This window comes from Talpa occidentalis, unplaced genomic scaffold (assembly GCF_014898055.3).
Source record: "Talpa occidentalis isolate TD23 unplaced genomic scaffold, MPIMG_talOcc4v2.1 talOcc4.4, whole genome shotgun sequence".
NCBI lineage: Eukaryota > Metazoa > Chordata > Mammalia > Eulipotyphla > Talpidae > Talpa > Talpa occidentalis.
This window is the reverse complement of record NW_023604295.1, coordinates 21,492,821-21,514,567: the sequence shown is the minus strand read 5'-3', so window position 1 is coordinate 21,514,567 and position 21,747 is coordinate 21,492,821. Positions and strand designations below refer to the sequence as shown.

The following is a 21,747-nucleotide window of genomic DNA, read 5'->3' as shown; positions in this document are numbered from 1 at the left end:
AATATTACTAGAAGACATAAAAGAATATTTGAGTGAAGAAATGTCATGTTCCTGAATAGGAAGACAATAGTGTATAAAAATGTCTTTTCTACTAAAATTAATGCCTTTTTTTAATACCAGTGAAAACCACCAAATGTGGTTCTTTGCAACTAAAGTAAGTAAAGATTATAAAATTCATCAGGAAGTATAAATATTATTTTAGATATCAAGCTTTTTCAGAGAGGACATTAGACAATTCTTCCAAAAATTCAGGTGTATTGAAAATGACATGATTAAAACAATTTGTTTCTGTCACTGAATTCAGCGGATCAAAAGTGTGAGGTACAGGGTCTCCCCGGTGGCGCAGCGGTTGAGCGCTGGGTTGCGAAGCTGCCCGCGGCCTCTGCAGCGCTGGTTCGATCCCCTGCTGCTCCCCGGCCACCAGACGAGGGTCCCACATGGTGCGCAGACCTCTCCTGCTGCCCGCTGCTCCCCTCAGCAGTGTACTTCAGTCCTTCTGCCTGTTCTGCTCCCTGCTCTGGCTCTGGTGAATTCTCTCACCCTCCCGCGCTTCTGACTGTACCCAGTGCTTGTATAAATAAATAAATAAATAAATAAATAAATCTTTAAAAAAAAAAAAAAACAAAAGTGTGAGGTACAGAGTTCAGGCATTATTCCAAGTTTCTTTTTTCAATTAGCCCATAATAAAGGTGGTATATCAAATCACTGAGAAGTATATATTATTGACAAGAGAATTAAGACACCTAATCACCAAAATCAAGTAATATTTTGACCTCACATTACAAGTTTAGGAATTAATAATCACATCTGCAAGCATGTGCACACCCATCAAGTTATGTGAACTTTAATATATTTTAAAGCATTTACAAATAAAAATAACGGTAAAAATTGATTTAAAAGCACTTTTATCTATTATAATATTAATATTTTGCTATTATATTTATTTTGCATGAATATGCCCTCTTAGAATAGGGCTACTCTATCAAAAGTACACTTGTGACTCATTGCTAACACTCACTCTCTTCTTTGACAAAAATTCAATGACTTCTATAATTTAGCTATTCTCTCTAACTTGATTCTTGTTTTCTATGAAAAGTCCTATCAGCATAGCTAAAGCAATTATTTCATCTCTGACAAAATCAGACCAACCAGCACAAAGATCTTCTATCTCTGATTTTAATGGTAGGGTTGTATTTTTTTTCTCACTACACCCAGAGTGGCAATTTTGGTCATAAACTGCCTCTTGTAGCTTCCCAAGTGGCAGCAATTGGTAAATGATTAAGAACTTTAAAGGATACATCAACATGTCTTCTACATTTTGAACAACAGAAAATATATCTTTAAAAGAGTGTCATTTGAGAAAGTATCAAATAAATTAATGAAAGTGTAAAAACTAGGTTTCACAATTACTACTCTTTCCTTGCCAAATATCAAATAGCACATTATAAGCACACAAGGGAATCCTGAAAAAATGATAAGACACAAAAATAATAAATTACCAAATACATAGCTCTTCCAAAATTCCTGAGGATCCTTTAATGATTACACCTTCATCTTTCAGAGTAGGTCTAATTCTTCTTTGGGGCCCTCCTTTGAAGCTGGATTCACGTGGCTCAGTATCAGTTGTTGTTACAGCTTAAAAAAAAAAAAAAAAAAACCACCCAGTGTAGCAATAGTGATTTCCCAGCTCTTGTCTTCTACTTATCTTTCTTTACCATAAAGAGGATTTGCAAATGCAGGTAATTTTAAATAATCAATTATTTTTAGGAATAATACTAACACAGTGTTTGTCTTACCAATCTATGCACAAAAATCTTCTCCTTTATCTACATATAGTCATTCTGATGACTTTTCCTCTGTCTATTTTACTAACATTTCTATCATTCCTCTTCTTGCTTACCACACCCCATTTTTCTCTCCAGTCTAATCTATTTTTGCCAAAAGAACTTATCTAGTTGAGGCAGATTCTTGGAGAATTGCTGAGCAAAGGCAAAGCACTATGTCTCGTTCAGAGATGTCAAAGGCTAAAAGGATCCATTCAATAAGGATTTTATTCTATCACACTTAGTAAAAATGCTTAAGTGAATGAATAACTAGAGAATCAGAGAAAAGAAGTAGCTATGATGTGGAAGAAAAGAATTCAGGCTACAGTCAGAAGACCCACGCCCTGCGAGTGCTCAGTTCTTACTCGCGCTAATATAATTTTACAAGGTTACTTTTACAAGACTAAAATACATAAACAGGCTTGCAAACCTATTTTTTTCTGAATTTAACTTATAAACAGGAGCTATTATACATATTATAGCTCAATATTGATATGGAATAAATTCATGCCATATATTTTATTTTTTTTTTTAAAGATTTTTATTTATTTATTTATACAAGAACCGGGGGACAGGCCAGATGCACGGGAGGGTGAGAGGATTCACCAGAGACAGAGCAGGAAACAGGACAGGCAAACTTACCGAAATACACTGCTGAGGGGAGCAGCGGGCACAACAGGAGAGGTCTGCCGCGCCATGTGGGACCCTGGCCAGGGCCGGGATCGAACCAGCCCTGCAGAGGCTTCGGACAGCTTCACAGTGCTGCACTCAATCGCCTGCACCACCAGGGGAGGCCTATGCCATATATTTTATATTCCCAACATTTTATTTTTTTTTTTTTTTTTTTTTTTTTTTTTTTTTTTTTTTTTTTTTTTTTTTTTTTTTAATCTTAAATTTTATTTTTATATTCCCCCATACAATTGCAAACGCCCCATTCTGACCCCAATCCTTCCCCCCCCGCCCCCCACCCCCCAAAAAGTGTCTCTGGTTCATAGTTTTTTGTTGATTTTGATTTTCACTTTCTTATATTCATTTTCCTGGTCCCTTATTTAAGTTTTCTAGATTCCTGCTATGAGTGAGACCATCCGGTATTTTTCTTTTTCTTTTTGGCTTATTTCGCTGAGCATGATCCCTTCCAGCGCCATCCATGTTGCTGCAAATTGCATGTGTTTATCTTTCTTGAATGCTGAGTAATATTCCATGGTATATATGTACCACATCTTCTTGATCCAGTCATCTACTTTTGGGCATTTGGGTTGTTTCCAAAGCTTAGCTATTGTAAACAGTGCTGCTATAAACATAGGGGTGCAGGTGCTCTTTGGAATTGATGTTTCTGTGTCCTTTGGGTAAATACCTAGGAGTGGAATTGCTGGATCATATGGAAGCTCTATGTTTAGTAGGTCCAGAAATCTCCACACAGCTCTCCATAGTGGTTGGACCAGTTTGCACTCCCACCAACAGTGCAGAAGAGTTCCTTTTTCTCCACATCCTCGCCAACATTTGTTGTTGCTAGTTTTTTTAATATGTGCCATTCTCACTGGTGTGAGATGGTATCTCATGGTAGTTTTGATTTGCATTTCCCTGATTGCAAGTGATGTTGAACATTTTTTCATATGTCTGTTGGCCATTTGCATTTCCTCTTCAGAGAAGTTTCTTTTTAGCTCTTCTGCCCATTTTTTGACTGGATTATTTTCTTTGTTGTTGCTGAGTCTCATCAGCTCTTTGCAGATTTTTGTGATCAGTCCTTTATCATTAGTGTTGGGTGCAAAAATGTTCTCCCAGTTGGTGGGGTTTCTCTTTGTTTTTGTTATTGTCTCTTTTGCTGTGCAGAAGCTCTTTAATTTGATGTAGTCCCAGCTGTTGATCTTTCTCTTCACTATCACTGCTTTGGGTGATGTGTCTGTAAAGATGTCTTTGATGTGCAAATCCCGTAGTGTTTCGCCTATATTTCCTTCTATGTATTTTATGGTTTCAGGTCTTATGTCTAGTTCTTTAATCCATTTTGAGTTGATTTTTGTGTATGGTGTGAGGTAGTGGTCAAGCTTCATTCTTTTGCATGTAGCGACCCAGTTTTCCCAGCACCATTTATTGAACAAACTTTCTTTGCTCCAATGCATAGTCTTTGCTCCTTTGTCAAAGATTAGTTGACCATAAATCTGTGGGTTTATTTCTGGATTTTCTATTCGATTCCATTGGTCTGTATGTCTGTTCTTGTTCCAATACCATGCAGTTTTGATGATTATGGCTTTGTAGTATAGTTTGAAGTCTGGGAGTGTGATGCCTCCATTTCCTTCTTTTTTTTTCAGTAGAGCTTTGGCTATTCGGGGTTTTTGGTGATTCCATATGAATTTCATCAATAATTGTTCTATTTCTTTGAAGAATGCCATTGAGATTTTGATTGGAATAGCATTGAATCTGTATATTGCTTTTGGTAGGATGGCCATTTTAATAATGTTTATTCTTCCAATCCATGAGCAGGGGATGTCTTTCCATTTCTTTGTGTCTTCTTCTATTTCTTTTAACAGTGTTTTATAGTTTTCTTTGTATAGGTCCTTTACCTCTTTTGTTAGATTTATTCCCAAATATTTGATTTTTTTTGTTTCGATAATAAAAGGGGTGGTTTTTTTGATTTCTTCTTCTTCAGATTTATTGTTTGTGTATAGGAAGGCTACTGACTTTTGCGTGTTGATTTTGTATCCTGCCACTTTACTGAATTGATTGATGAGTTGAATTAGTTTTTCTGTGGAGATTTTGGGGTTCTCTATGTATATTATCATATCATCTGCAAATAGTGATAGTTTGACTTCTTCTTTTCCTATTTGGATTCCTTGGATGTCTTTCTCTTGTCTTATTGCTCTGGCTAGGACTTCCAGTATTATATTGAAAAGCAGTGGTGAGAGTGGACATCCTTGTCTTGTTCCAGATCTTAATGGAATTGCTTTCAGCTTTTCACCATTGAGAATGATACTGGCTGTTGGCTTGTCATAGATGGCCTTTATGATGTTGAGGTATGTTCCTTGTATCCCAAGAATTTCAAGGGCTTTTATCATGAATGGGTGTTGCACTTTGTCGAAAGCTTTCTCAGCATCTATTGATATTATCATATGGTTTTTATATTTCTTTTTGTTGATGTGTTGGATAACGTTGATTGATTTTCGGATGTTAAACCATCCTTGTGCCCCTGGAATGAATCCAACTTGGTCGTGGTGAATTATCTTATGGATACATTGTTGGATTCTGATAGCTAAAATTTTATTGAGGATTTTTGCATCAGTGTTCATTAGGGAGATTGGCCTATAGTTTTCCTTTTTTGTGTTGTCCTTATTCGGTTTTGGTATTAGTGTAATATTGGCTTCATAGAACGTGTTTGGTATTGTCCCTTCCTTCTCAATTTTTTGGAAGAGTTTGTGAAGGATAGGCACTAATTCGTCTCTGAATGTTTGGTAGAATTCATTTGTAAATCCATCAGGTCCTGGGCTTTTGTTTTTGGGGAGGTTTTTAATTACCATTTCAATTTCGCTCCTTGTAATTGGTCTGTTTAGGTGTTCTATTTCTTCTTTATCTAGCTTTGGGTGATTGTAGAGTTGTAGGAATTTGTCCATCTCCTCTAGATTGTTGAACTTGTTTCCATATAACTGTTCATAGTAGTTACTGATTATTCTTTTGATTTCTGCTGTGTCCGTTGTGATTTCTCCTCTTTCATTTATGATTCTGTGTATTTGTGCTTTCTCCCTTTTTTCCTTTGTGAGCCTGGCTAGGGGTTTGTCTATTTTATTTATTTTTTCAAAGAACCAGCTCTTGGTTTCATTGATCTTTTGGATTGTTCTTTTAGTTTCAATTTCATTTATTTCTGCTTTGGTTTTTATTATTCTTTTCTTCTACTGGTTCTGGGGTTTTTTTGTTGTTCTTTTTCTAGATCTTTGAGCTTCGAGATTAGGTTGTTTCTTTGAGTTCTTTCTTGTTTTTTGATGTGAGCTTCTATTGCTATATATTTTCCTCTTATTACTGCTTTTGCTGCATCCCATACATTTAGGATATTGGTGTCCTCCTTGTCATTCAATTCAAAGAATTTTTTAATTTCTTCTTTGATCTCCTCGTTAGTCCAGTGGTCTTCCAGTAGTGTGGCTTTTAATCTCCATGAGGTAGGATAGTTCCTTGCCTTCTTTTTATGATTTATTTCTAGTTTGATGCCTTCGTGGTCAGAAAAGATGGTTGGTATGATTTCAATCTTGGTGTATCTGTTGATGTTTGTCTTGTGCCCCAGTATGTGATCGATCCTGGAGAATGATCCGTGTGCGCTTGAGAAAAATGTGTACTCCGTTTTTTTGGGGTTTAGTGTTCTATAGATGTCTGTTAAGCCCAAATGCTCTAGGTCCTTATTTAGAGCTTTAGTTTCTTTACTTATTTTCTGTCTTGTTGATCTATCCATTGTTGATAGTGGTGTGTTGAAGTCTCCGACTACATATGTGTTTTCTCTGATGTCTGTTTTCAGAGAGGACAACAGTTGTCTGATATATTTTGGTGCTCTTTCGTTTGGTGAGTATATGTTAATGAGTGTTATTTCTTCTTGAAGTATTGTCCCCTTAATCATAATGTAGTGACCATTGGGGTCTCTTTTTATTTTTTTGAGTTTGAAGTCTGTTTTATCTGATATAAGTATAGCTGTTCCTGCTTTCTTTTTTGGCCCATTTGCTTGCAGGATTGTTTTCCATCCTTTGACTTTGAGCCTATTTTTATCTTTTGTAGCTAAATGTGTTTCCTGGAGACAGCAAAAGGTTGGGTTTTGTTTCTTAATCCAGGCTGCAACTCTGTGTCTTTTTATTGAAGAGTTTAGTCCATTTACATTTAGAGTTAATATTGATATGTTAGCATCTGTATTTGCCATTATGTTTGTCTTTCCTTTGATTTTATTTATTTATTCTTTTAATAACTTTTTTTTTTTTGGTCTTCTTTCGTTGTTATTCGTCCCTCTGAGGTTCTGGCTTTAGGATTCCTTGTAGTATTTTTTGGAGTGGGGGTTTAGTCGCAATGAAATTCCGGAGTTTCTCTTTGTCTGGGAAGGTCCATATTCTTTCTTCATGGAGGAAAGAGAGCTTTGCGGGATAGAGTATTCTTGGTTGGCATCTGTTTTCTTGGAGTCTGTTGACTATGTCCCTCCACTCTCTCCTTGCCCGTAGTGTTTCTTCAGAGAAGTCTGATGTCAGCCTGATTGGTTTTCCTTTGAATGTTATCTGTTTCTTCCCTCTTGTCAGCTTCATTATTTTTCCTTGTCCTGGATTCTTGGGAGCTTTACTATTATGTGTCTTGCTGTGTTTTTCCTTTCATCGTGGAAGTTTGGTGTTCTTCTTGCTTCTTGTATATCAATTTTCAGCTCCTTCTTCTCATTTGGGAAGTTCTCTTCAATTATATCCATGAATATTTTCTCTGTTCCTACATCTCTCTCCTCTCCTTCTGGAATTCCTATAACTCTTATATTTCCTTTCCTCATGGAGTCAGATAGTTCCCGAAGTCTTTCTTCATTCTTTTTCCTTCGTACTTCTCTTTCCTTTTCTGTTTTGGTTCTTTTTATTTCTGTGTCTTCAAGATTACTTATTCGTTCTTCCATTTCATCTATTCTGCTTTCATTACTTTTCCCAGAGTTCTTTAGTTCCTCCATTAATTCTTTGATCTCCTGCATTTCTCTTACTTCCCTCTTTAGGGACTCAATTTCCTTCTTCTGATCTATCACTTTTTTAATCATGGCAATTTTAAATTCTCTTTCTGGAAGGCTCAGAAGTTCTTCCAAGTTGCTGTCGTTGCAATCTGGGGAGTGGTTTTCTTTTTGTGGTGTGCTTCTTTCCTGAGGAGTTTTTAGGTTGCGTGTGGTTCTTCTACTCCCTACTGTCTGTTTTCTAATTTGTCGTATGCGTTGGGACACTGTGTTGCTCGGACTGACTGACATCTTGGGTGAACTTCTCCGCTCCCCTCTGGCTCTTCCAGGAGCCATCTCTGTCTTCTGGGGGAGCTTTCTGCTGGATTTAGGCAGTTTTTACTGAAGAAATGTCCCTGTTCTCAAATGGCGAAGCGGGATGCAGTCCCTGCGCCTCCGGTTTCAGGCACACTCTTCTGCGCCCCCGGTCTGCCCCGGACGTGGGTGCCTGCTCCCTCTGTGGGCTCAGACTGCTGGTCGGAAGGGGCCTTGCGTGGAATAACTTCCCGGCTGGCCACTGGGTCCTCCAGAAACCTGCCCTTTTCAAGCAGTCTTAAGAAATGTCCTGTCTTATAGAGTGTTAGTGACTTTTTTTTTCCTGGTCGCTAGGTGGCGCCAGAGATCTCTCCTATTGTCCTTGGGGGGCTGTTTTTCGCCTCCCCCCACCCCGTGGGACAGAGAACAGAGCAGGAATGGTAGGGTACACCTCAACAGCTTTGGGGTGCTGTGTCTGCCTTGTGCCCCACCGTCGTGGAGAAACCACGCCCCGAATTTTCGTGCCCCGGGTCTCAGTTCAAAGCCCTCAGTTCCAGGACGCGGGCTGTAGCCCAGTTCAGTGGCGCGGGAAGGGCGCCTTTTGCACCGCTCCCGTGCCTGGGCGCCTGGTTCCTGCTCACTCAGGGAGGGACCTTCACCTCAGTGAGGACCTCCGCGCGTCTCCCCGCAAGCCTAGGTCGTCTCCCCGCAAGCCTAGGTCGCAGGCGCGGGGACCTGGGCAGCCGCGATCCCGGTCTGCACTTGCTTTTCAAGCGCGCCGAGCGCGCCGCGTTTCCGCGCAGGCTTACCGGCAGCCCGGGCTGTGTGCGCGTCTCCCGGGGTCTTTGTTCTTCTCTAATGGCGCCCGGAGCCGTTCGCTCACCGCCGCGGCGGATCCTGCAGGGTTCGCCTCAGCTCCCGTTCACGGGGTGTGGTGGCTGCAATAGTTCCTTTCCACTCACAGTCCCGCTTGCTGCGTCGTTTGTTCTTGTGGGCCGTTTTGGTTTGTTGTTTCCTCCTCTCTGCCGGTCGGAGAGTGCCGCCTCTGTGGGCGGGGGAGGGGAGCATATTCCCAACATTTTAATCAGAAAAGACAGAAGCAAATAATCTGTATTCTAGATTAATGCATTCATTTGTGCAAATTATAATTCATGGAGTACAGTAAAACTTCACTAATTCAGAAGTCATCATGGAAAGGCAATAAGGTATACTATGAAGTCTATGACTAGAGATGAGAAACACAAACTTAACATGGCATTTCAACTAAGAAATTGCATATGATCTCAGAAAGGCCCTTAACCTCCGTGGTTTATGTTCTTTTGTGTTTAAAGTGAGCTAAATTTTTCAATCAACCCATCTATCATCATAGATGATATCATCTATCATCGTATCATTTTTTGCATGATTCTGATCGATGTTTCTTTTCTACTTTATTCTTTCAATAAGTAATGTTTCTAGAATTAAAATTATTTTATCTGTATGGTTTTGTTTTTGTTTTTTAATTTGGAGTTCGTAAATAGACTTAATGAGTCTTATGAATTATTAAATTTGGTCTATTGTGAATTTTCTGGGCAAAGGTCCATAGCATGTACATGATTCTCAAAAGTTCTTTGACCTCTCAAAAAAAAAAAAGAGATTGAGAACCTTCAATAAGGAAATATTTCCAAGTGACTCTCATCAACTTGTTTAAGACTCACAAGAATGTTTATTATCCTATATTTGTTCTACAACATTTTGTGTCCTCCATCAATAACATAAGACACTCTGTAGTATAAGCCACATGTCAAACATTCACTAATGTCTGTCTTCCCAGTCAGTGATAGGTCATAGCATGCATCTGTCTACTTCCCTTCAACATATCAAATGCCTTGAAAAGTGCCTGACTTTCAATGAAGCTGGAAAATTTAACTCCAGCAAAGAAGGCAGCTGGGGCATAATCATCTGTCCACTGTGCAGGCACTGGGACTCCAGAATCTATGAGATGACAGAATAATCAGAGATATAGATAGATAAATCACCTTATTCAATCAAGAGAAAAATGAAAATTCATTTTCCTATTTCTGAATAAAGGTCTTAACCAAAATTGGCAAGATCAAGACCAGAATCCTCTATTAATGGTACTATGTTATCATGCAGGGAGAGTTCACAGAACCTAACTATGATGTGCACAGGAACTTGTCACCTGAATTCCTGTTCCTTTTTTTTTTAACATAAATTCAGCTGGTAACCACATCCTCCCTCATTACATGTAGACATACCATAAATAACCTGTGATTTTTGCCTGATTTATTAACATAAGCAAATAAAATAACATCATGTCTTACCTGTAAGTTGAATCCATAATTCTTTGTTATTGCCATATCTATAAAATATATCTAATGCTATAAATAAAATTGCTTTTATCATGCAAACTTATTAGTTTTTCAATAATGCTTGTTTATTTGTCTTAACTGACAATTACAGGAAGAAAAGGGCTTCATTTGTTAGTCACATTTGAAATACATAGTGCATAACATCGAATACGTGTTATTTCATTCCTATACACTTCTGGTAACGGTTGTTTTTTTAAAATCTAATTACATCTGCATTTCTTTTATCTTTTTACAGGAGCATTGTTTTGAATCCAGCCTATTTCCGAAATCATCTTCGTCAAGCAACAGTGTTTAGATGTCTGGAGAGATATTCAGAAGCTGCCCGGTATGTTTATTATAACTTTTGTGAAGATTTATTTCAAGTTAAATGAATTTAATCCTCAACTTCTGGTAACAGTGTAATAGAACATTCCTTTTCTCCCATGGAATATGATTTTACCAGAATTATTACCTTATAAATGTCAAATCAACAATTATTGACTATCTTTTTCTTTAATTAATGTCATTCTGTGTTCATGGTTCTTAGTAAAATTCTGACTTTCCAACCATGAGGTCACTGTAATGATTGGAAAATGTCCATGAAAAATGAAACTTGATCTCTTTGCTCTCAAGTCCTTGTCCTGGTTGTAATGACACTTCTGTGACCATCTCTTTGTATCCAGCTCCATGAAAAAGACCCCAGGAGCCCATTTGTAGAGGGAGGTGGCATAATTACAAGACCAAGTGTCGTTAGATGTTCTAAAATATCATCTCCTAGACCCCAATATGTTTCGTAGAAACCTGCTGAAACACCTCTTAATCTTCTCATCCCCAGAATCTACTTATGGCAAAGAATTGCATGAAAACCTCTATGATAACTCAGAATCCTTCTCACCTAAGACAACCAAGGTGTTTTCCCTCCCTGGTTCAAGCTTATCATATCCGACTCCCCTTCCTTTGGTTAATACTCCCAAAGAATTTTCATTTCCCAATATTCTTTGGGACCTTCGCTATTCCATCCCACCTCAGGAATTAGGCAAAAAAGATTGTGGTGGTTTCTACACTTACTTCAAGCACAACTCCTCTCAAATTCACAATAACCAGGAAGGTGTCGGGGTGGGAGGCTCGGTTGCAAGTGTCTGCTATCTCTAGAACATTTACAAAGAACACTTTCTTAGAAAATGAAGTTTAAGGAATTTAAGTAGATAATAAAATGGTTTCTTGCAATTGATACCAAAAGGCTGACACATGAAATCCACTTGTAAAAATTGGTCCTGGGAGTTACCTGAATTTAATTAAATGATTGGGGAGGCAGAATTCATCCCAACCACTCTTACTTTGCAGTAAAACAGCCAATAACCACACCAATTTACCTGATTGTTAATGTCCACTTTTAAAACATACCAATTTATTTAATGTACAAATTTATTTTTTTCTTTATATTCTTTCTCCAATATGCTTCATCTCAGATACTCACATATGGCTTCTTGTTACATTTTCTCCACTGAGTTGACACTGTGGTTTACTTTCTGCCCTCACACTTCTAAATCTGTGAACCTGTGAACAAGGGTAACTTTAAGAGATGATACTAAGCTTCCTTTTGTTCCACACATTTCTTTTGAAAAGTATCCAATTTATTTACCCCATAGTAATACCATCAAAACAAGACAGATTACAACAATGAAAAAATAGATTAATGTTCCCTTTAAATACAGAAAAAAAATTCTTAAAATACTAGGAAGTTGAATTCAACAATATATTTGAAGTCTATCCATAATCAAGTAGGATTCATATGATAAGTTCAAAGATGATTTAATATTAAGACATTTATTTAATTACAATTTTTATAAATATCTTCAATTAGAATAAACTGATTTGAGACAATATATTTTATAATTTTAATACAACCTGAAAAATACATTTTGTTATTGAGATAATTTTGGTTTATATTGCTGTTTATATTTTGGAAGTATAGGATTCCCCTTTCCCTTGCTGCTACCCCATGCTCTCATTACCAAAGCACCCATAGTCCACCGCAATAGTCCACTGTGTTCCCTCCACAACTTGTGATTGCCCATCACCTTCCTTCCCCCCTCTGAATGTGTCCGTTCTATAGTTTGCTTTCAAGTACTAGTTTTTGAGTTTGGCTTTATCTGACCCTTTGTCTGGTTTCTCTATATTCCACATATGTTTGCCACAAATTTTAAAAGTCACTAGCTATAAATGAAGCTAATAGTGTAATATAAGCAGCATATCCATAAGATAGTTTTTCTTAGGGGTCAGTTTATTGTGGTCTTCATATGTAATTGAAAGATTGATAGTGTTGTGCTGGGTCTGTTTGAACAGACCCTAGAAAGCTGATTGTTAAATATTCAGAAATTTGGGGAGAGCTAATTTTTTCACTATTGGAGAAATTAGCATTGCAGGAAATTTTTACACCATAGAAACTGACAAATGCTACAAAAACTGTAATTTTTTTTGGTTTGGGGAAGAGCCAAATTGACTGATTATAAATTGATTGATTATAATTTATTATATTAAGTCTAACTATTTGAGTTGAAGAAGTGGCAAAATTTCTTTTTGGATCCTAAAACAAACACATAATGAGATCTTGAAAATCAGGAATATGTCCACTGTCAGTTTTCTTATGTAAAACTGACTATGAATATACATGTCTTTCACATGTATATCACTGCAGGAAGCTCAGTATATCTGTTGAATATCATTTGATGACTGACCTGACAAAACTTGAGAAAGTTCCTGATAATTTGTTATGCTGATGTGGACTTTACAACAGAGAAATAAATATAATTATTTTCAAGTTTTTCTCACCTTGGTTTCCTTGGCAGTTATAGCCCTCCAAAACTGTATTACTGATCCTTTCCCCCAGAGGCAAAAAAAAAACAACAAATGATATGAACTATTAATGTAAATATTTTAGTGTCTCTTAGCTATTAGATTTCTAATGTAGAACAATAAGTGTAAATAAATATATAAAGCATTCTTATCAATATTGTATATTTGGATAGTTTGGGTCAGGCCTCTTATAAGCACATTACGTAAAAGCTCATTGGAGAAACTAACATCAAGTTTATTTCCTTAAGGATGGCAAGTAGTCAAGTTTTTGAAATTAAGACATACCTAACAAATATAGAACAATGTGATTAATATTTGACTTTGAGGTCTTAAGACCATGACTCACAGTGAAGTAGATCATCTCCAATCTGAGCCAAGTTTTAACATTTGTAACCAGTCCCTGGAACTAAATTGGACTATCTAAAGTTTTCCAAGCCTAACCATTTTCACCCAAGAAGGAATTCCTAGTGAATAGGACAAAAAAGATTCTAAGACAAAATCATAAAAGTCCAGATTCTCAACCACAGATGTTAGAGGAAATACTATTCCCTATGATTGAATGGGACGGTATCCATTCAGGTTTACAACAATGGGAAGTTTCTTCTATTTTATGGATCAAAATCTTTTCAGTAACATCCTGGGAGAAGAAAGAGTAAAATATATAGATGATACAACACTGAATAAAGATATGGATGTTTAATTTTTGTTTATTCTCTTCAGGGGTGCTGTTCACCCTTAAGGAGATAATTAGCACTGGTTAAATTTATGAAAACACATTTTCAGATTACAAATTTAATTGAGATTGTATTAAGCCATAATTCACCCTTAAAAAAAATAGTAGCTTTTGAGACCTTACCTGAAATACTAAGTAGCTTAACCTATATCCTTAACATCTTTTTATCTCTATACACATTAAATGATATGTGTTGATGTAAAATGTCCTTTTCAAATATGTCTCTCTTCCCCCAACACTGACACCCATCATTAAGTACTACACAAGAAAGAGGATAAAACAAGAAAAAATATGCAGAGATTTGAAACAAATAAACCAACAGACCAAGTTATCTATAAAGATAAGAAATGACTCTTGACAATAAGACCGTCACAAGGTTTGGCATACACCAAACATCAGTTCAGGATCTGCAAATTAAATTTACTAGCTTTTGAGATTACAGTTAACAACCATTTGATTGTATCAACAAGAAGATATCACATGAAGTTACTAGTACAACCCTATTTGAAAGGTAGAGATGAGAGTGAGCAATCATTGTTAAAGTCATGGGCTGCTAGCATAATATCTACTATAGTGAAGATCCCTAGGCGGGAAAGAGATGACATTGCACAGAATGCTTAGTTAAAACCATGTCATGTAAGAGGAAGCAAGTAGAAAATAATACTAAAGGAGAAAGCACAGCGATGCCACTTTATCCATCATTGTTGAAGATTTAGCTGTGTATGACAAAGGCAGACAGTTTGAGAAGGCAGACAGTTTGAGAAGGAAGTCAATTATAAGATAGAAGGATGTGAACTACGGAGAGATGAAGATCACTAATCAGAGCCCATATAATTTATCTGTCAAACTGGACATTTGTGATAGGAAAAGTGGACACTATTAATAATTATACCAGGAAAGCAGGAAAGGCCAAGACTGTCAGGAGCACAATGGCTTTTCAGTCACCCTTCCACTAGTAATTCCAAAGGAAGTGGCCATATTTAAGTCCAGCTAATTTTGCTGTAGGTTCAAGGTTTCTGATTTTTGAGACTTCAAGAGATAGTTCAAAGCTAGCCAAGAAATTTTGTGGCTTTTATTTTTTATTTCTTTTTTATTAAGGTAACTTTGTTTACAGCACTTTATATGCTTTAGGGGGGTGTCGGTTCACAACTCTTTAGATATATGTTACCATGCCATGACCACCACCAAAACACCCAATTTTAATTTTTTCAAATAGTGTCATCTTAAAAAGCTGAAGTAGTCCTATTCGTAAAATTGCTGCCTCAATGAAGAATCAACTTGCCAAATGGCAGATTTGCAGAATTTATTAAATTTAAAGATTACTAAAATACTCTATTCAAAATATTCAATTAATACGAGTATATTTTCCTTTCTTAACTTAAAATTGCTGTTGATTACTATTTGAAATACCCTATTCAAATTTAGCTTTATTTTGGTTGTTCATACAATTTCCTTTTTTTTTTACTTGAGGTAACATTGGTTTACAGCATTGTTTGTGTTTTCGAAAAGTTTCGAAAAGTTTCCTGTATGTTTACATATAAGAAGGCAACTGGTTTTTGTGTATCGACTTTGTAACCTGCTACCTTGCTATACTGATTTATTGTTTCAATTAGTTTTTCATGGAATCTTTAGGGGTCTCTATATATATTATCATGTCATCTACAAATAATAACTTTACTTCTTTTCCAATTTTGATTCCTTTTATATTCCTCTCTTACCTAATTGTTTTAGCTAGGACTTCCAATACTGTGTTAAATAGTAGTGGTGAAGTGGACATCCTTATCTTGTACTAGAACCTAGTGGAAAAACTTCCAGTTTTCCACTGTTGAGAATAATGTTAGCTGTGGGTTTCTCAAGTATGGGCTTTTTCATGTAGAGAAATGTACCATATATTTCATTTTTACATATAAACTCATCTTTGAAGTTTTCGTAGAACTCATCTGGCCCTAAACTCTTGTTTATTGAGAGGCTTTTGATTACTGTTTCAATTTTCTTGCTTGTAATTGATCTGTTTGTGTTGTGAACTTCTCTCTCATTGAACCTTGAATGATTGTATATTTCTAAGAATTTGCCTATATCTTCTGTGTTATTGAACTTACTGACACAAATGTCATAGTTATCTCATAATCCTCTGAATTTCTAAGATGTCTGCTGTAACTTCTCTCATTTCTGATCTTATTTGAGTTTACCTTTTTTGTGAACCTAGCTAGAGGTTTGTCTATTTTGTTTTTTTCTTCTAGGAACCAGATTTTGGTTTCATTGTTCAATTTTTCAAAAGCTAAAATAGTAGTTTATCCATATGAATATGTTCTTGCATATATGTTTATTTTCCTTGAATATATTTTATGACTATTTTCTGTTCATGAATATAATCTAAAATTTAATTTGGAAGCTGAACAACTTACATTGATTTCTTTCTAATGTTTTAAAAGTCATATTTTGTTTCTAAGAATTTATTATAATTATTCTTTCCCAAATTTTGGAGAGTGACCAAATTTACCATTTTAATAAAACTTGTTTTAGCTATTTATAAAATTTACAACAATTTATTTTAATGAGATTATGTATCAGCTCTCTGCTTTATCTCCTGAAGCTAGAGAGAGCCAAGATAGGAAAATGGACAATGAGCAACACAGCACAACCTGGATTGTGAATCCCATAGAGGGACAGACAAGAAGAAAGAGAAATTGAAGTTTCTAGAACCCTGAAGTCCCTACTCCCTTCAAATCTATCTATAGAATTATTTTATATTTTTAAAGAGGTAAAATTAACTGTTTAGCAAGTAAATATATTTACAAACTTGATAAATTTTTCATTCAACAAATTTATGATCTATGTATTGATCTAGAACCCACAAAAGACTGTTGGCTACAGCATCAGATTTGAAGCCTGGATCAAGCCATCTCTTCAATATTTAAATGTATACTAGGTTTTAATCCCTGATGGATAAAGGCTGAGATTCCTTCTGCCACCAAGAGCATTCCTTCCAATATCAAATTTTATGCTAATCCATTGAAAAAGATTTTAGTCTAAAGCAGTCAATCATTAGAAAAAGGTATTTTATTTAATTTACTATCTGCAACAAATTTGGTGTGCTCTAACTTTTATTTTGCAATATTACCATTTAATATGTGTGTGATGTTGCACAAAGTAGGTTAAGTAGTAAAAATGTATAATATTTTCTTATCTTCACCCTTTTTAAAGTAGTATACTAAGTAACACTGACTTTCAGAGCTATTTTATATTACATTTCAGGATCAAAAATTAATAACATGTAAAAAAATAAGTTTATCAGTCTGCTTATTGGTACGCTTAAGAATTTTCTTCCGCATAGCAAATTCTCAGTTTTGCCTCTCACTATTTTTTCAAAGGCTTATTTTATTGATTTATGCATACAAGAGCTGGGGTGTAGGGCAGATCTGTGGAGGGTTAGAGGATTCACCAGAGACAGAGTGGGGAGCAGAACAGATTGAAATACACTGCTAAGGGAAGCTGCGGGTGAGTCGGGAGAGGTTGGCTGATCCATTTAAGTTAGGTCCCTGACTGGGGATCAAACTAGTGCTACCAATAGCCTCATGGTGCTGACACTTAACCCCTTGCGCCACCATGGAGGCCTTGCCTATCTTACTCTTAAGCTCTGACAATGCTGTTCGTTTGCTCCTAATTTACCATTTTGGCTACCTGCCTCTCTCATCCTCCTTCTCTTCTTGTTTCACGACTCTTTTTTCTCAAAATTTTCCTCTTTCCTTGTGAGTGTCCTCTTTTTTCTGTTCCTTAACAAACCATTCTAAATGCATCTAGTTCAGTTTCCCAAACTTTTTCCTCCTGGTGATACCCATTAAACAATAAGTGATTACATTTGCTTTTATTTTATTCTGTATTTTCTGAATTTGAGATTTAGGATATTTGAATTTTCTGGAATTCTGCTCCTTGAAAATCTTCAAATAAATTATTTGGAAAATAAATTCTTTTAGAAGTAAATTATCAACGATGCCTATGTTACGACATGTTGGAGTACCAATTTTTTATTAAGAATTATTATAAACACATAGCATCTGGATCTATATGAGCAACAAGATATTTAAGAGTTTTCTTTGGCCAAGCACTCTGTTTCTCCTATCAAAACAAAATACTTCAAGAGGACTGCCTTCATGACAAATTTTATAATAGAGGTCATTAGATATGGGAGTAGGTGGCTTTCTTGAAACCAAGGGATTTTGCAGAGTGGTTTTGCTGCTGTCATTGCTGGTTTCGTTTTTAATGAGAAAGCTGATCTTACTGGAAATTGGACATAATACATACAGAAATCACAATGTGACAAAAGAAAACAAGTAATCCAAAAATGAAGTGTTTGTTCAGAAATCTCAAAACAAAATAGTGGTGTTGCTATAGACAATCATTCAGGAGTAGTACTATAATAGCAATCAAGAAGAAACATCATGGTTTTGATGTCATGAAACTATGATTTTAAGTGAGATTACTGTGTGTCTTCAACTGCAGTTGTAAAGGAGGAGAATATACTGACAGGTAGACTCAAGACAAGTAATTCTGAAGAGATGATAGTAGTGTTAGGAGTTTATTTTAACTCAGTTCTGATTCAATTGAAATTGTAAAATCCATTCATTCACCACTCAGAATAGTAAGAATACATTACAAATATTGGGGGTTAAACTAAGTTCTCAGTTATGCCTACAAATAGAATAAATGAAGACTGTAGACTAATTTCATTCTTAAACAAGCCATCTGCTTGAAGGGATGTCTTTCTCTTTATTGGAAGTCATTCACCTTGCCACAACAGCTTTAGTCTGGGTTAGCATTAGACAGTCATATGTAACAGAGTTGTGTACTGAAAGATGGACATGGTCAGTCCACAACTGAGTGACTTTTCCTTTTCCTAGATATGGCAAACGTGTATGAACCCTTGTAAAAGTGTTGCTTCTTGGTATGTTATTTCTAAAGCAGACATTAAGATTTAGCCATTTCACATAGCTTAGTTTAAATAAGTATACAATTGCAGTTCACCCAGTTTTTAAATATGTAAGGTAGAGTGTTTGATTTCAAGGGAAAAAGGTTAATATATACCAAATTTTCAAGTTTCTAGCATCTCTTATTCTCAAGGGTTTGAAGTTTCAGACTTATAAATATCTAACTTATAAGAAAGATTCTGTTGCCTTAAGAAAAGTTGGCTATTTTGGATATTTCCCAAATTAGGTAAATTGTTACATAGATATATGATCTTATATGAATATAGGGGAAAATGACTAAGGCTGTTGAAAAGGACATCCAAAAAATTCACTAAAGGAAAATAAACATTAATTTACTTTGTGATTTCTTCATCATGCCTATGTTATCTTTATAATTATTCTTTCCCCTTTTTTGAATGATATTATGCATTTGTATTAGCAGTAAACATTTCTAAAATAATTTAGAAATTCAGTTCCTGAACTGTGCTCACTTTCTGTAAATATTGGCCTAGAAAACTTGTGGCAGAGTACAGAGAAGCATTTTTTCTTAGTCCTAGATCCAACCTTACAACTTAAAAAAAAAAATGGTGGAACAATGAAGACTACATAAAAGAGATGACAGAATGGTCATAGGATGTTACATTTGTTAGAGTAAAGAAATATTTTCTTTGTTTTTGTTGAGTCTCATCAGCTCTTTGTAGATTTTTGTGAAGATGTACATATACACCATGGAATATTACTCAGCAATCAAACAAGATAAACACATGCAATTTGCAGCAACATGGATGGAGCTGGAAGGGATCATTCTCAGTGAAATAAGTCAGAAAGAAAAAGAAAAATACCGGATGGTCTCACTCATAGCAGGAATCTGGAAAACCTAAATAAGGGACCAGGAAAAAGAATAACTTTAAGAAAGAAAAAATCAAAATCAACAAACAACTATGAACCAGAGACACACTATGGGGGGGCTGGGCGGGAAAAGGAGAGATTGGGGTCAAAATAAGGGGGTTGCAATTGTATGGGGAATATAAAAATAAAATTAAAAAAAAAAAGTTCACCAAAAAAAAAAAGAAAGAAGTATCTTCTCTTCCCACGTTTCTTCCTTTCAATCAGATGTCCACCTGGTTCCACATTGTCCACAATTATGGAATGTAGAAGATTAAACATAAACATAAAATTAATTAAACATAAGATTGTTTAACCCAAAGGGGCTGAAGTTTAACTCAGAGTTCTGTGCTGTTTTGTATTATCTAAGTGTTGTCAAGGGGTTAGCGTTTAGTCTGAAGATGCTAACATTATAATAAATGGAATGAAACGTCATCTTTAATCTGCAAATTAGAAATAATGATACATCTATGTCTCAGACTTATTATGAATGTAAATGAGAGATGTTATATAGTCTACTTAGCACAGTACTTGGTGCCTCATAAAAATGAACTATTGTCACTATTTTTTGTCATTTTTACCAATTAGAGCTTTTTGAAGATAGATGAAGTTACCTCAAGAGAGAATGAGTTTCTCAATATTAAAACCAGAATATGTTGAGCAACCTTTTAGCAGAGGAATTGTACTACAAGAGGCAAGATGGACCCACAAGACTTTCAGATCCTGTCTCACTCTGAAAATCAACAAGCCTGTTTTTTTGAAAGTGCATTGTTAATAGAGAAGGACAAGGTTATGGCTAATATAAGGAGTTAAAAGGGACAAAATTCTGACTGTTTTTTAAATGTTTGTGCATGAGTAAAATTTTAGGATCCTATTTCATTTGATGTTATTCCAATTATTCCTGAAGAAAGTTAGAGTGTGGAGACCCCAGGGGAACAAGTCAACCTTCAAATTACACAGTGAAAGAATGTCAGGTTACCAGTGCTTGACTGTAATTCCCCTTGTTTCTTTTCCTCTTTTTTGGGATTAGTTAATCACACTATTATGCACATAAATTAATCATGATGTTACTAATTGTGAATATTGCTTATAAATCAAATGTTCTGCTTCTGTATCTGCCTGCAGAAAAGGAATCATCTACACTAGAGAATTATAGTCAAACCAGAAAGACTGTATTCTATTCCTAAACTTACAAATGACTAACTACGTGTGACCTTGGGCAAGTTAATTAAGTAAGCACTTTGAATCTCAATGTCTTCAACCATAAAATAGAGATGATAATACTTTTTTACAAAGTAAGCATAAAGATTAAATGAGATAATGGACATAAAATAATAAACTCAATACCTGGCATAAATTAAGCCATCAATTAATTGTTGCTATAACTATTATTGGTGGTGTTATAAGTTTTGAAGAAATTATATTTAAAACCCTGTCACATACTCAGAATTCAGTCAGAATTTTTTTGAGTGTAACTCTGGTATAAGCACTGTATTGCTAGACTACCACATCAATTTATCTCAGTTTTAGCTGTTATCCTCTATGACTCTCTATACTTTGACGACCTTTATGTCAGATGTTTGAGTACATTATCTTTGATCCTCACAACTCTGCAAAGTTATATTCTGTATTTTGTAGGTGAGGAAGTGTAAGCTAGAGTTTGAAGGACTTGTCAAAGATCATACCACTGATAAGTAACAAATCTGGAATTCAAGCTTAATTTTATGTGTCAAGACCCTGACTCCTGAATGAAAGGCTGCATTTGGTATTGTCAGACTTCAGATTTGTCATTTGGTGAGTTTGAAATGGTATTGCTTCATTGTGGTCATAATATTTATTTTTTTATTCAATGATCCTGTGCATTTTTAATATATTTACTGGCAAATCATGTGTCCTCTTCTGCAAAATAATTATTTGTATATTTATCTTTTGTTCATTTTTTATGGATTCTTTTGATATCATTGAATCTTAGGACAGTTATATATCCTGAGTTCTAATAATTTTTAGTTATATGCATTAACAATTAATCATGTTTAGTATGTGACATATAATCATATCATGCATTTTTAAATTAAAAATAAGCATAAAGATATGGTTTTAGTGTAGTCAAATTCCTTCATCATTTGCTCGAAGTTTTTAAAATTCTCTCCGATACTAAGCTTATCAAGACAGTCTCCTACATTGTCTTTAA

At 35.5% G+C, this 21,747-nt stretch overlaps 1 protein-coding gene across 1 annotated transcript in view; it reads left to right on the top strand.

Moving 5' to 3' along the window:
• The window catches only part of SPATA16 (spermatogenesis associated 16), a 241,674-nt gene that overhangs the window by 81,171 nt on the left and 138,756 nt on the right, over nt 1-21,747 (top strand). Inside the window, 1 exon segment of the mRNA XM_054700710.1 lies at nt 10,375-10,464. Coding sequence (XP_054556685.1) covers nt 10,375-10,464 — 90 coding nt within the window.